At 48.8% G+C, this 16,171-nt stretch overlaps 1 protein-coding gene across 9 annotated transcripts in view; it reads right to left on the reverse strand.

Annotated features, from left to right (window-relative positions):
• The window catches only part of rmc1 (regulator of MON1-CCZ1), a 95,735-nt gene that overhangs the window by 26,673 nt on the left and 52,891 nt on the right, over nt 1-16,171 (reverse strand). For 3 of the 9 annotated variants that reach the window (XR_011933492.1, XM_072468540.1, XM_072468534.1), the window contains exons 15-18: nt 14,584-14,703; nt 12,480-12,560; nt 12,286-12,390; nt 3,843-4,027 (exon numbers count right to left, since the gene is read on the reverse strand). Coding sequence is in view for 8 of the 9 variants with exons in the window: in XM_072468540.1 (XP_072324641.1) it covers nt 3,843-4,027; nt 12,286-12,390; nt 12,480-12,560; nt 14,584-14,703 (491 nt within the window). In the remaining variant the exon portion in view is untranslated. The remainder of the gene's footprint in view (nt 1-3,842; nt 4,028-12,285; nt 12,391-12,479; nt 12,561-14,583; nt 14,704-16,171) is intronic. The other 6 variants (XM_072468541.1, XM_072468538.1, XM_072468536.1 and 3 more) reach the window with 3 other exon arrangements.

Consider the following 16,171-nt stretch of genomic DNA (forward strand, 5'->3'; position numbering starts at 1 on the left):
AATTGACGCACTGTCAGTTAGAGGGGTGCAGTGCTCTGACTGAGATGTGGCAGGTCCGAGAGGCTTCCAGCGTCCCGGATGGCTTCATCTGCAGAAAGTGCACCCAACTGCAGCTCCTCACAGACCACATGGTTCGGTTGGAGCAGCAATTGGATGCACTTAGGAGCATGCAGGTGGCGGAAAGCATCATAGATCGCAGTTATGTAAATGTGGTCACACCCAAGGTGCAGGCAGAGAAATGGGTGACCACCAGAAAGGGCAGGCAGTCAGTGCAGGAATCCCCTGTGGTTGTCCCCCTCTCGAACAGGTATACCCCTTTGGATACTGTCGGGGGGGGATAGCCTATCAGGGGAAAACAGCAGCAGCCAGAGCAGTGGCACCACGGCTGGCTCTGATGTTCAGAAGGGAGGGTCAAAGCGCAGAAGAGTAATAGTAATAGGGGACTCTATAGTCAGGGGCACAGATAGGTGCTTCTGTGGACGTGAAAGAGACTCCAGGATGGTATGTTGCCTCCCTGGTGCCAGGGTCCAGGATGTCTCCGAACGGGTAGAGGGCATCCTGAAGGAGGACGGCAAACAGGCAGAGGTAGTTGTACATATTGGTACAAACGACATAGGCAGGAAGGAGCATGAGGTCCTGCAGCAGGAGTTCAGGGAGCTAGGCAGAAAGTTAAAAGACAGGACCTCGAGGGTTGTAATCTCGGGATTACTCCCTGTGCCACGTGCCAGTGAGGCTAGAAATAGGAAGATAGAGCAGCTAAACACGTGGCTAAACAGCTGGTGTAGGAGGGAGGGTTTCCGTTATCTGGACCACTGGGAGCTCTTCCGGGGCAGGTGTGACCTATATAAGAAGGACGGGTTGCATCTAAACCGGAGATGCATAAATATCCTGGCCGCGAGGTTTGCTAGTGTCACACGGGAGGGTTTAAACTAGTATGGCAGGGGGGTGGGCATGGGAGCAATAGGTCAGAAGGTGAGAGCATTGAGGGAGAACTAGGGAATAGGGACAGTGGGGCTCTGAGGCAGAGCAGACAGGGAGAAGTTGCTGAACACAGCGGGTCTGGTGGCCTGAAGTGCATATGTTTTAATGCAAGAAGTATTACGGGTAAGGCAGATGAACTTAGAGCTTGGATTAGTACTTGGAACTATGATGTTGTTGCCATTACAGAGACCTGGTTGAGGGAAGGGCAGGATTGGCAGCTAAACGTTCCAGGATTTAGATGTTTCAGGCGGGATAGAGGGGGATGTAAAAGGGGAGGCGGAGTTGCGCTACTGGTTCAGGAGAATATCACAGCTGTACTGCGGGAGGACACCTCAGAGGGCAGTGAGGCTATGTGGGTAGAGATCAGGAATAAGAAGGGTGCAGTCACAATGTTGGGGGTTTACTACAGGCCTCCCAACAGCCAGCGGGAGCTAGAGGAGCAGATAGGTAGCAGATTTTGGAAAAGAGTAAAAACAACAGGGTTGTGGTGATGGGAGACTTCAACTTCCCCAATATTGACTGGGACTCACTTAGTGCCAGGGGCTTAGACGGGGCAGAGTTTGTAAGGAGCATCCAGGAGGGCTTCTTAAAACAATATGTAGACAGTCCAACTAGGGAAGGGGCGGGACTGGACCTGGTATTGGGGAATGAGCCCGGCCAGGTGGTAGATGTTTCAGTAGGGGAGCATTTCGGTAACAGTGACCACAATTCAGTAAGTTTTAAAGTACTGGTGGACAAGGATAAGAGTGGTCCTAGGATGAATGTGCTAAATTGGGGGAAGGCTAATTATAACAATATTAGGCGGGAGCTGAAGAACATAGATTGGGGGCGGATGTTTGAGGGCAAATCAACATCTGACATGTGGGAGGCTTTCAAGTGGCAGTTGAAAGGAATTCAGGACCGGCATGTTCCTGTGAGGAAGAAGGATAAATACGGCAATTTTCGGGACCCTTGGATGACGAGAGATATTGTAGGCCTCGTCAAAAAGAAAAAGGAGGCATTTGTCAGGGATAAAAGGCTGGGAACAGACGAAGCCTGCGTGGAATATCAGGAAAGTAGGAAGGAACTTAAGCAAGGAGTCAGGAGGGCTAGAAGGGGTCGTGAAAAGTCATTGGCAAATAGGGTTAAGGAAAATCCCAAGGCTTTTTACACGTACATAAAAAGCAAGAGGGTAGCCAGGGAAACGGTTGGCCCACTGAAGGATAGGCAAGGGAATCTATGTGTGGAGCCAGAGGAAATGGGCGAGGTACTAAATGAATACTTTGCATCAGTATTCACCAAAGAGAAGAAATTGGTAGATGTTGAGTCTGGAGAAGGGTGTGTAGATAGCCTGGGTCACATTGAGATCCAAAAAGACGAGGTGTTGGGTGTCTTAAAAAATATTAAGGTAGTTAAGTCCCCAGGGCCTGATGGGATCTACCCCAGAATACTGAAGGAGGCTGGAGAGGAAATTGCTGAGGCCTTGACAGAAATCTTTGGATCCTCGCTGTCTTCAGGGGATGTCCCGGAGGACTGGAGAATAGCCAATGTTGTTCCTCTGTTTAAGAAGGGTAGCAAGGATAATCCCGGGAACTACAGGCCGGTGAGCCTTACTTCAGTGGTAGGGAAATTACTGGAGAGAATTCTTCGAGACAGGATCTACTCCCATTTGGATGCAAATGGACGTATTAGTGAGAGGCAGTACGGTTTTGTGAAGGGAAGGTAGTGTCTCACTAACTTGATAGAGTTTTTCGAGGAGGTCACTAAGATGATTGATGCAGGTAGGGCAGTGGATGTTGTCTATATGGACTTCAGTAAGGCCTTTGACAAGGTCCCTCATGGTAGACTAGTACAAAAGGTGAAGTCACACGGGATCAGGGGTGAGCTGGCAAGGTGGATACAGAACTGGCTAGGCCATAGAAGGCAGAGAGTAGCAATGGAAGGATGCTTTTCTAATTGGAGGGCTGTGACCAGTGGTGTTCCACAGGGATCAGTGCTGGGACCTTTGCTCTTTGTAGTATATATAAATGATTTGGAGGAAAATGTAACTTGTCTGATTAGTAAGTTTGCAGACGACACAAAGGTTGGTGGAATTGCGGATAGCGATGAGGACTGTCGGAGGATACAGCAGGATTTAGATTGTTTGGAGACTTGGGCGGAGAGATGGCAGATGGAGTTTAATCCGGACAAATGTGAGGTAATGCATTTTGGAAGGTCTAATGCAGGTAGGGAATATACAGTGAATGGTAGAACTCTCAAGAGTATTGAAAGTCAAAGCGATCTAGGAGTACAGGTCCACAGGTCATTGAAAGGGGCAACACAGGTGGAGAAGGTAGTCAAGAAGGCATACGGCATGCTTGCCTTCATTGGCCGGGGCATTGAGTATAAGAATTGGCAAGTCATGTTGCAGCTGTATAGAACCTTAGTTAGGCTACACTTGGAGTATAGTGTTCAATTCTGGTCGCCACACTACCAGAAGGATGTGGAGGCTTTAGAGAGGGTGCAGAAGAGATTTACCAGAATGTTGCCTGGTATTGAGGGCATTAGCTATGAGGAGCGGTTGAATAAACTCGGTTTGTTCTCACTGGAACGAAGGAGGTTGAGGGGAGACCTGATAGAGGTATACAAAATTATGAGGGGCATAGACAGAGTGGATAGTCAGAGGCTTTTCCCCAGGGTAGAGGGGTCAATTACTAGGGGGCATAGGTTTAAGGTGAGAGGGGCAAGGTTTAGAGTAGATGTACGAGGCAAGTTTTTTACGCAGAGGATAGTGGGTGCCTGGAACTCGCTACCGGAGGAGGTGGTGGAAGCAGGGACGATAGTGACATTTAAGGGGCATCTTGACAAATACATGAATAGGATGGGAATAGAGGGATACGGACCCAGGAAGTGTAGAAGATTGTAGTTTAGTCGGGCAGCATGGTCGGCACCGGCTTGGAGGGCCAAAGGGCCTGTTCCTGTGCTGTACATTTCTTTGTTCTATGTCCGGGAAGAATCCAACGTACAAAGTTCTGTATCGTATTGACTTGCCATGTTCACGTCTTGCCACGCGAGTTCTCTTTCTTTTCTTTGTCACGGGGGGGGGGGGGGTTGTAAGGTGGAAAATATTGTTATTGAACAATACTTAATAAAAACATTTTTTTTTTTTTTAAAAAAGGAATCCGGACCCGACCCCAACGTTGATAAGGATGCCCGGCCCGACCCAAACGTTGATAAGGATGCCCGGCCCGACCCAAACGTTTGTTCGGGATCCAGACCCGACCCCAACATTGGTTGGGAATCCGGACCCGACCCCAACGTTGATAAGGATACCCGGCCCGACCCAAACGTTTGTTAGGGATCCGGACCTGACCCCAACGTTGGTTAGGAATCCGGACCCGACCCCAACTTTGATAAGGATACCCGGCCCGACCCAAACGTTTGTTAGGGATCCGGACCTGACCCCAACGTTGGTTAGGAATCCGGACCCGACCCCAACGTTGGTTAGGAATCCGGACCCGACCCCAACGTTGGTTAGGAATCCGGACACGACCCGAACGTTGGCAAGGATGCCCGGCCCGACCCGACCCCAACATTGGTTAGGATGCTGGACAAGACCCCAACGTAGTTAGGATGCCCGGCCCGACCCCAACGTTGGTTAGGATGCCTGGCCCGACCCCAACGTTGGTTAGGATGCCCGGCCCGACCCCAACATTGGTTAGAATGCTCGGCCCGACCCCAACATTGCTTAAGATGCCGGACCCGACCCCAACATAGTTAGGATGCCCGGCCCGACCCCAACGTAGTTAGGATGCCGGACCCGACCCCAATGTTGGTTAGGATGCCAGACCCGACCCCAATGTTGGTTAGGAATCCGGACCCGACCCCAACATTGGTTAGGATGCCGGACCCGACCCCAACGTAGTTAGGATGCCTGGCCCGACCCCAACGTTGGTTAGGATGCCTGGCCCGACCCCAACGTTGGTTAGGATGCCCGGCCCGACCCCAACATTGGTTAGAATGCTCGGCCCGACCCCAACATTGCTTAAGATGCCGGACCCGACCCCAACATAGTTAGGATGCCCGGCCCGACCCCAACGTAGTTAGGATGCCGGACCCGACCCCAATGTTGGTTAGGATGCCAGACCCGACCCCAATGTTGGTTAGGAATCCGGACCCGACCCCAACATTGGGGTCGGGTCCGGCATCCTAACCAATGTTGGGGTCGGGTCCGGATTCCTAACCAACATTGGGGTCGGGTCTGGCATCCTAACCAACATTGGGGTCGGGTCCGGCATCCTAACCAATGTTGGTTAGGAATCCGGACCCGACCCCAACGTTGATAAGGATACCCGGCCCGACCCAAACGTTTGTTAGGGATCCGGACCTGACCCCAACGTTGGTTAGGAATCCGGACCCGACCCCAACGTTGATAAGGATACCCGGCCCGACCCAAACGTTTGTTAGGGATCCGGACCCGACCCCAACGTTGGTTAGGAATCCGGACCCGACCCCAACGTTGGTTAGGAATCCGGACCATACCCCAACGTTGGTTAGGAATCCGGACACGACCCGAACGTTGGCAAGGATGCCCGGCCCGACCCGACCCCAACATTGGTTAGGATGCTGGACAAGACCCCAACGTAGTTAGGATGCGCGGCCCGACCCCAACGTTGGTTAGGATGCCTGGCCCGACCCCAACGTTGGTTAGGATGCCTGGCACGACCCCAACATTGGTTAGAATGCTCGGCCCGACCCCAACGTAGTTAGGATGCCGGACCCGACCCCAATGTTGGTTAGGATGCCAGACCCGACCCCAATGTTGGTTAGGAATCCAGACCCGACCCCAACATTGGTTAGGATGCCGGACCCGACCCCAATGTTGGGGTCGGGTCTGGATTCCTAACCAACGTTGGGGTCGGGCCGGGCATCCTAACCAACGTTGGAGTCGGGCCGGGCATCCTAACCAACGTTGGGGTCGGGTCCGGCATCCTAACCAATGTTGGGGTCGGGTCCGGATTCCTAACCAACATTGGGGTCGGGTCCGGCATCCTAACCAACATTGGGGTCGGGTCCGGCAACCTAACCAATGTTGGGGTCGGGTCCGGATTCCTAACCAACATTGGGGTCGGGTCCGGATTCCTAACCAATGTTGGTTAGGAATCCGGCCCGACCCCAACGTTGGTTAGGATGCCCGGCCCGACCCCAACGTTGGTTAGGATGCCCGGCCCGACCCCAACGTTGGTTAAGATACCGCACCCGACCCCAACGTTGGTTAGGAATCCGGACCCGACCCCAACATTGGTTAGGATGCCGGACCCGACCCCAACCTTGGTTAGGATGCCCAGCCCGACCCCAACGTTGGTTAGGAATCCGGACCCAACCCCAACGTTGGTTAGGAATCCGGACCCGACCCCAACATTGGTTAGGATGCCGGACCCGACCCCAACATTGGTTAGGATGCCCGGCCCGACCCCAACGTTGGTTAGGATGCCCGGCCCGACCCCAACGTTGGTTAGGAATCCGGACCCAACCCCAACGTTGGTTAGGAATCCGGACCCGACCCCAACGTTGGTTCGGAATCCAGACCCGACCCCAATGTTAGTCAGGATGTCCGGCCCGACCCCAACGTTGGTTAGGAATCCAGACCCGACCCCAACGTTGGTTAGGAATCCGGACCCCACCCCAACGTTGGTTAGGATGTCCGGCCCGACCCCAACGTTGGTTAGGAATCCAGACCCGACCCCAACGTTGGTTAGGATGTCCGGCCCGACCCCAACGTTGGTTAGGATGTCCGGCCCGACCCCAACGTTGGTTAGGAATCCAGACCCGACCCCAATGTTAGTTAGGATGTCCGGCCCGACCCCAACGTTTGTTAAGATGCCAGACCCGACCCCAACGTTTGTCAAGATGCCAGACCCGACCCCAATGTTGGTTTGGATGCCCGGCCTGACCCCAACGTTGGTTAGGATGCCGGACCCAACCCCAACGTTGGTTAGGAACCCGGACCCGACCACAACGTTGGTTAGGAATCCGGACCCCACCCCAACGTTGGTTAGGATGTCCGGCCCGACCCCAACGTTGGTTAGGAATCCAGACCCGACCCCAACGTTGGTTAGGAATCCAGACCCGACCCCAACGTTGGTTAGGAATCCAGACCCGACCCCAACGTTGGTTAGGATGCCAGACCCGACCCAAACGTTGGTTAGGATGCCCGGCCTGACCCCAACGTTGGTTAGGAATCCGGATCCCACCCCAACGTTGGTTAGGAATCCGGACACGACCCCAACATTGGTTAGGATGTCCGGCCCGACCGCAACATTGGTTAGGAATCCGGACCCGACCCCAACGTTGGTTAGGATGTCCGGCCCGACTCCAACGTTGGTTAGGATGTCCGGCCCGACCCCAACGTTGGTTAGGAATCCAGACCCGACCCCAATGTTAGTTAGGATGTCCGGCCCGACCCCAACGTTTGTTAAGATGCCAGACCCGACCCCAACATTGGTTAGGATGCCGGACCCAAACCCAAACAATTTTTCAATTTGTAAATCTGCGAGGAAAGGATACTTCACCCCAGGAATGATGACTCTGACCAATGGGTATCTTTTATGTGAAAACAAACTTTAATTTAGACACAGAATTAACCACATTATCAAATAAATAGCTTTACAATTAGCAATTAACAGTTCTTAAATAAAAGGAATAACTTCCTATTCACACCTGCCACTAATTCCAATTAAGCAATCCAATACGTTCAAATGCCACTTATAAATAAAGTTACCAAAACAGGTTACTTGTTTATCGGCGTAGTGACGTTTGGAGAGAGTTCGTTTCAAGACTAGATCCAGTACACTTCTACTCAACCTAACAGCATTTAGGAAATCTGCTGTTCAACTTAAAATCCTAGAACTGACTACAAATCTACAGACCAGCTTTAGCAGAGAAATACGTGTATTTTAAACCAGCGTATTTAATAACATTGTCACAAGTATGAAATATAATATATAACAATTTCTACATTCATCAGAATGTGTCGAGAGAAGATGTAAATGGTAACAGCCTGAATAGCTACCAGCCAAACACAAAGAAAAGTTAACAAGAGAAGAACATGAATGGGGAAAAAAACCAAAATAAAGAGAAAGGAAATAAAATGGGAAAAGATTAAAATCTAAAATTGTTGAACGCAATGTTGAACAGTGCCAAATGGAATTTAACCCTGAAAAGTGTTGCTTCACAGCACCAGGGTCCCAGGTTGGATCACTGTCTGGGCGGAGTCTGCACCTTCTCCCTGTGTTTACGTGGGTTTCCAACGGGTGCTCCGGTTTCCTCCCACAAGTCACGAAAGACGTGCCTGCTAGGTGAATTGGGCATTCTGAATTCTCCCTCTGTGTACCTGAACAGATACCAGAGTGTGGCGACTAGGGGATTTTCACAGTAACTTCATTGTAGTCAATTACTAGGTTTAAGCCGTGAGGGGCAAGGTTTAGAGGAGATGTACGAGGCAAGTTTTCTTACACAGAGGGTAGTGGGTGCCTGGAACTCGCTGCCGGAGGAGGTGGTGGAAGGACGGACGATAGTGACATTTAAGGGGCATCTTGACAAATACATGAATAGGATGGGAATAGAGGGATATGGACCCCGGAAGTGTAGAAGATTTTAGTTTATACGGGCAGCATGGTCGGCACAGGCTTGGAGGGCCGAAGGGCCTGGTCCCGTGCTGTACTTTTCTTTGTTCTTTGTAGTGTTAATGTAAGCCTATTTGTGACAATAATAAAGATTATAGATTATTATATAGATTATTGGTGATGCATTTTGGGAGGACTAACAAGGCAAGGGTATACACAATGAATGATAGGATGCTAGGAGATGCTGGGAAATACAGAGGACCAGAGGGACCTTGGGGTTCATGTCCATAGGCCCTGAAGGCAGCAGGACAGGTCGATAAGGTGATTGAGAAGGCATATGGGATACTTGCCTGTATTCTCCAAGGCACAGAATATAAGAGCAGGGAGGATATGATGGAGCTGTATAAAACGCTTGTTGGGACACAGTGAGAGTACTGTGTGCAGTTCTGGTCGGCACACTATAGGAAGGAAGTGATTGCATTAGAAAAGGCACAGAGGAAATTCTCCAGGATGTTGCCTGGGATGGAGCGTTCTAGCTATAAAAAGCCAGGGTTTAGAGAACCCCAAAGTGTATCATGGAGATCACCTGACCCACAACTTTTAATAGATTGTGGGATGGGGAGCACACGGCCCACTCTACAGGTGTGGTACAACAGAAATGGAAAAGTATTTTTTAAAGCAAAACAATGTTTATTCTATGAACTCAAGTTAACCTTTTTAAAACATACAGTGAACATCGTAGCAACCATTAATTCAAATACAACTCCCAAAGAATACAACACTAAGTGATCCTTTAAGCTTTCCTTTTTAACATCCATACGACTTAAAAACAAAACCTTTAACAGAAGCACATCAGGTCAAAGTCACTACTGAAAAACATTTATAATTCTGAATTCACCAAATGATCAAGAGATAGTCTTTTGATGGCAGAGAGAACAGCAGTACACCTGCTTGGTCTGGCTTCAGCTCCAACACTGAAAACGAAACTAAAACACACCCTGCTGTTGCTCTTTTTAGCCTTAGTTTATTAGCTCTGATTATGTCATCTTCGCTCACGAGTTGCCAGGTATCTTTCTGATACCGCCACGTGGTTCAAGCTCAAGTTATGATTAATAAGTCAGCACACCGCTTAGTAAGATTGAAATCAACGGTCATTTATTATATACAACAAGTAATGCTTACACAATAATGCTACTCTCTATATAGAAACCTACCACTACCGGCCAATACTTAACTTTAGGAAGGGCCCACCAGGTCAGGGAAACGAATGGCTTATCGAATTGGATCTGGCCTGCGGGATTCAAAAGGCTGATACGGGTCGATGGCTAGGAATCTCTATCGGGTAGAGATCGCTGGAGTCAAACTTACGGTTCTTTGCTGAAGGTTCTTGCGAAGGCTGCGAGCAGGTGAAGATGGGAGAGAGAGAGAGATCTGAACTTGGCCCCTCACTTTATAGGGTCCCGGGCTTCCCGCCTCTCGGGGCGGCCCTTGACCCTGAGTCCCAAGTGATTGGACTTGTTCCCAATCACTGGGTTCGATATGTCCAATACCGGGGCGATTCCTCGATCGGGGGGTGGTCGTTCACCTGTCTTTGTTTCGCCCACTGCAGGCGCCGACAGGTCTGGCCCGGCATTCAATTGCTAATATGTTGCAATTGTTCCCGGGGATAGCCGATTAAACTGCAGATGTCTGGGTTGATGTGCTGCTAATAGTCTTGAGTATCGATCTGGGCCGACTTCCCCAGAGCCGAATACGCTATTCTGTCTGCAGCTGTCCGTTTGTGTCCTGTTGGCTGCTTTTCCCATCAGCCTTTTCGGTTAGCCATTTTAAATCTGGTTTTGGCCAAATTAATAGGGAATCAGACATTTTAGGTGGCTACACTGCAGCCTGCTCAAAAACGAAAGTAAAAAGCTGACAGACAGCCCAGCTCCACCCACTCTCTGACATTACTGCAGTAGTAAACACTCATTTCTTAAAGGTACTCTCACTACAGATATTTATATACACACCCATTTATAAACACCCATTTCTTAAAGGTACTCTCACATGACAATAGGCAGGGGTTGTTTTCCTCAGAGCAGAGATGGCTGGGGGGGACATGATTGAGGTGTACAAAATTTTGAAGGATGTAGATATAAAGAAACTTTTCCCCTTAGTTGAGGGGTCAATAACGAGGGGACATTGAGGTAAGCTAAGCGGCAAGGGATTTGAGAAAAAACCTTTTCACTCTGAGGGTGTTGGGAATCTGGAACTCACTGTCTGAAAGGGGGGTAGAGGCAGGAACTCTCAACATTTAAGATGATTTAGATGCACTTCTTCCATTGGGCAGGAGATACAGAAGTCTGAGAACACGCACAAACAGACTCAAAAACAGCTTCTTCCCCACTGTTACCAGACTCCTAAACGACTCTCTTATGGACTGACCTCATTAACACTACACCCTGTATGCTTCATCCGATGCCAGTGTTATGTAGTTACATTGTATACCTTGTGTTCCCTTGTCAAGTATTTTCTTTTATCTCCTTTTTTTTCATGTACTTAATTATCTGTTGAGCTGCTTGCAGAAAAATACTTTTCACTGTACCTCGGTACACGTGACAATAAACAAATCCAATCCAATCCAAGATGAGCATTTGAAACACCGTAGTTTACAAGGCTACAGACCAAGTGCTGATCAATGGGATTAGAATAGATAGGTGCTTGATGGCCGGATATGATGGGCCAAAGGCCAGGGGCGGGATTCTCTCAGCCCGAGGCCAGGCCGGGATCGGCGCGAATCGCGCCACGCCGCCCCGATCTAGTGATTCTCCCGTGGGCACCGTTTACACCTGCTCTTACCCAGCGAGACCTCAGTGTGGATGCATCCGGGGGCGGCCTGGTGTGTGTGGAGGGGGGAGGGGGGGGGGGGTCTGACCCTGGGGGGGGGCTCCGCTGTGGCCTGGCCCGCGATCGGGGCCTACCGATCGGCGCCGACCCTTGTAGCCCTATGCCATGTTGCGTCGGGGCCGGCGCGGAGAAGGGAGTCACTGCGCATGCGCGCATTGGCGCCTGCCCCACTGCGCATGCGCAGACCCGCGGCGCCCACCTGACGCTGGGGATCAGCAGCTGGAGCGGCCTGGGTCTCTCAAGTGCCGTGCTGGCCCCCTGGAGGGGTCAGAATTGCTGCTCCTGAGGCCATGTTCACGCCGTCGTGAAACGTGCGCTGTTTACGACGACGTCAACACTTAGCCTCAGGATCAGAGAATCTTGTCCCCCTCTTCCTGTGTTGTAAAATTCTCTAGACTATGAATTCAGAAAGCTGCAAACCGCCCAGTCAAGGGATGAGACCCTGCAATGAGTTCACTGGAATAACATACCAGGCTGTTACTCCCTCCTCTGGTTTTACGCCATGAAATTGAAATCTTTTATCATTTAATCTCAGCTGCCCTCCCATACTATCATTGACCTCCCCTTTATTTTCTTTTGCCCATCCTTCAGCAGTTCAAAATCTATTGAATTTCCTTCTTTTCCCAGTTCTGACCAAAGGCCACAAACCTAAAACGTTAACTCTGTTCCTCTCTCCACGGACGCTGCCTGACCTGCCGAGAATTTCTAGCATTGCGTTTTATTTCAGATTTCCAGTATTTTGTTACTGTATTAAAAGTTTGAAATGAATATGGTTTATCAGATTAAAGCTCAATTGAACAGTCAGGTGAATAGTTCAGAAAGTCAGGTATCTTACCAATGGTTTGGAGTCACTAAGCACATGGTACTGTAGAAACTGGTGAAGCATGTAGAACAAGCTGTGCTGGACGAGGGTTTTTATAACTAATTCATACAGGTAATGCTGTAATAAAATACAATGTTTTAAAGAAAGTAAATAATTCAATTACATAAATGTTGAGATTACTGATTGAAATGAAAGGGTTGGATTACCTGGACTGTGATCTGATACTGATTTAGAGACCGGATGTATTCCATCAACACTGCACTAACAAACTTGTGGGGAAGGCCCTGCTAAAAGAGGTTGTAAAAAAATCACATGATCCAAATAGGGAACAAGACCATTCAACCCGCCAGCATGTAAAAACATTGTAGACTCTTAACATAATCAATATGCTAAATATATGCAGATAATGCTACCAGTGCTCTAGAAATACAATTCTGGCCATCAGAACCTCTAGGATTGCAATCAATAATGCAATCTGGCTTTTTTACAAAATAATATTAGAACATAGAACATAGAAAAATACAGCACAGAACAGGCCCTTCGGCCCACGATGTTGTGCCGAACCTTTGTCCTAGATTAATCATAGATTATCATTGAATTTACAGTGCAGAAGGAGGCCATTCGGCCCTTTGCGTCTGCACCGGCTCTTGGAAAGAGCACCCTACCCAAGGTCAACACCTCCACCCAACACGAAGGGCAATTTTGGACACTAGGGGCAAATTATCATGGCCAATTCACCTAACCTGCACATCTTTGGACTGTGGGAGGAAACCGGAGCACCCGGAGGAAACCCACGCACACACGGGGAGGATGTGCAGACTCCGTACAGACAGTGACCCAAGCCGGAATCGAACCTGGGACCCTGGAGCTGTGAAGCAATTGTGCTATCCACAATGCTACCGTGCTGCCCTTAAGAACAAATTAATCTATACTATATCATTCTACCGTAATCCATGTACCTATCTAATAGCTGCTTGAAGGTCCCTAATGTTTCCGACTCAACTACTTCCACAGGCAGTGCATTCCATGCCCCCACTACTCTCTGGGTAAAGAACCTACCTCTGACATCCCCCCTATATCTTCCACTATTCACCTTAAATTTATGTCCCCGTGTAATGGTTTGTTCCACCTGGGGAAAAAGGTCTCTGACTGTCTACTCTATCTATTGGCCCAGAGTTTGCATTAACAATAAGGTGAGGCTATCACCTGCAGTACTGTGTCCATTGCGGGTCACTGCAATTTCAGAAGGATGTGAAGACTGAACAAGAAAGGTTCCAGGGATGCGTCACATCAGATAGACGGAAAGACTGGGGAAACTGGGATTGTTTTCCTCAGCGATCAAAATGAAATGAAATGAAATGAAAATTGCTTATTGTCACAAGTAGGCTTCAATGAAGTTACTGTGAAAAGCCCCTAGTCGCCACATTCCGGCGCCTGTTCGGGGAGGCTGGTACGGAAATTGAACCGTGCTGCTGGCCTGCTTTTAAAAGCCAGCGATTTAGCCCAGTGTGCTAAACCAGCCCCTATACATGTTGAAAGGCGATTTGATTGAGGTGTTCAAAACCATGAGGGGTCTGGACAGATGGAAGGATTGAGAGCCAGAGGGCACAGATTCAATTGTGGCTTTCAAAAGGGAATTGAATAAGCATCTAAAGGGAAGGAAAACTGCAGGGATAAAGCACAAGGGTGGGGGAGTGTCGAGTAGTGAAACTGCCCTCGCAGTGTCGGTCTGGATAAGACGGATTAAACGATCTCCTTCCTTCTGTATTGAAACCATTCTATGATCCTGCACTCAGCGTTGTTAGAGGGCAAATCGGGCAACTCTGACATCGGCACATTCACACAAATCCAGAAGAAGTAGCCCACGCTGCCACGCAGCGGGAGTACACGCTGATACTCAGCATTGAAAAGACTTGTAATGGTGTGAACTTAGCATACTTAACCACTAATTACTGGCTAACAGCCTCTAGCCCTAAAATTTAAATTTTACACGGGTGGAGTCCATTTCTTTTGAAGCTAAACATTACGGTTTGTTGGAGCTTGCTGTGTGCATATTGGCTGCCCATTTTCTTACTTTACAACAGTGCCTACAATTCAAAAAGCATTTAATTGGATGTTGGTTTATAATTATCCTGGAGGCGGTCAACAGATTACTTCAAAAGGTGCTAACACTGACCAGTGTATAACTGCTGGATAATTTGGGATCGCCTGTCCCACTGTGTCATTGGATTAGAATGAGTTTTGGTTTATTTTGCTTTCCTCAGTTTTTCGTTTCTCAACTTCAAGTGAATCTCATTCAGCAGCACTAACCTTTTTCTCGGTGAACACAGACAAGACGTGGGTGTACATGTCGGATTGGTCTATGACAGCCTGTGTACGCACTGGCCTCTTCGGAGTTGAGCTACTGCGACTTGTTCCCGACTCTACAGTCTATGCAAAAGAGAAATGCTTCAATCACTGCGCTCAAGGTGCTTATTTTCATATTCGGCTAGAAGGAGAAAGAAAAGATTCTGCCTAAAAGGCAGGTATGGGATCTTATGCAAGGGGTACAAATCCTTTAACTCCATTTCAACAAAGTGTAGAGGTACTGCTCCTCTTTGACTTTACCAAACGTTTTCTCCCAACCAACATCATTACCAAAAAAAATTAGCTAGTTGTTACAATGCTATTTGTAATCTTGCTGTGCGCAAACTGCTGTGGCCATCTAAAATGGCCGCCCGCAAAGATTGATGGGAAATTTGGCCAAGCTGGAACACAAACAAGCTGCAGCCTGCAAAGTATGCAAACTGGAGCCCAGACTTTATGCAGAAACTAACACAGGAGAAAGGCCATTGGAGGTCTTCCCGGGACAATGGGTTCCAGGTAGAAACTAACAATAAGTGGTAAACTCAGCTGTGCCGGCTTTCCTTATTTGGGAAGGCCTACGAGCCTCGGACACTAACGGCCATGGCCGAACAGGACCCGCCCAGCCATCAAGGTGTCCGCCCCCAATTGGTCAGGATTGATCAGGGTGATCGAGACCCTATGGATCCATTGGACCTTCACCTGGGACTGCCCAAAAGGGCGCGAACGATAGGAGGATAAAAGGCACTGCACAGGCCATCACTCACTCTCCTCGACTGCAGCATCGACAGCTACCATCAACAGCCAAGAACAAGAGCCCACACCATGCACAGAAGGACGACAACAGAGAACACAAACTACCTACCAGAACTACCAGCCCTCCCAGACTACTAAAATCCAGATAAGGCCTTATCTACTCTGTATCTGCCGGTCGCCTGGAAGTTAAGTCAAGGTTGTTTAAGTGTATTAGTTTGTAGTCCAATGTGCATGAACGTGTGATTAATTAAGTAAACAATCTTGTGTATGTCAAATAAACTATCGTTGAACTGAACAAACTTGTGTGACCGTATACGAGTTAAACACACACTGTGGTTATAAACTAGCAACACTGTCTACCGTACTTACTACACTGCAACAGTGATTTTAGTTCAAAAAACGTACTTCATTGGCTGTAAAGCACCAGGATGTGAAGGGTGCTGTACAAATCCAATACTGCTGAAGAAAAAGTCATGCTTTCAAAGCTTTTTGTCTGGCACTCATTAGGACAGATAGAAGAACACCAAATTTCAAAGGGAGCTACAATTTATACTGCATGAGAAATGGGTGCTGATTGGCAGTTTTGGGCCCTTTTCTCACACAGCACGAATGGTTGCCCCCTTCGAAATTTTACATTCTTCCACCTGTCCTGACGGGTGCAAGACAGAAAGCTTCGACCATATGTCTTTTGTTTTTCCAGCAAAACTCTTTCTTTTTCTTCTTTTGAAGATTACGTGGGCAAACAGCTCTCAAAATATTTGAGTAATTCATCTAACTGACAACCCTATTATGCTCTGAA

This window comes from Scyliorhinus torazame, chromosome 11 (genome assembly GCF_047496885.1).
Source record: "Scyliorhinus torazame isolate Kashiwa2021f chromosome 11, sScyTor2.1, whole genome shotgun sequence".
NCBI classification, from domain to species: domain Eukaryota; kingdom Metazoa; phylum Chordata; class Chondrichthyes; order Carcharhiniformes; family Scyliorhinidae; genus Scyliorhinus; species Scyliorhinus torazame.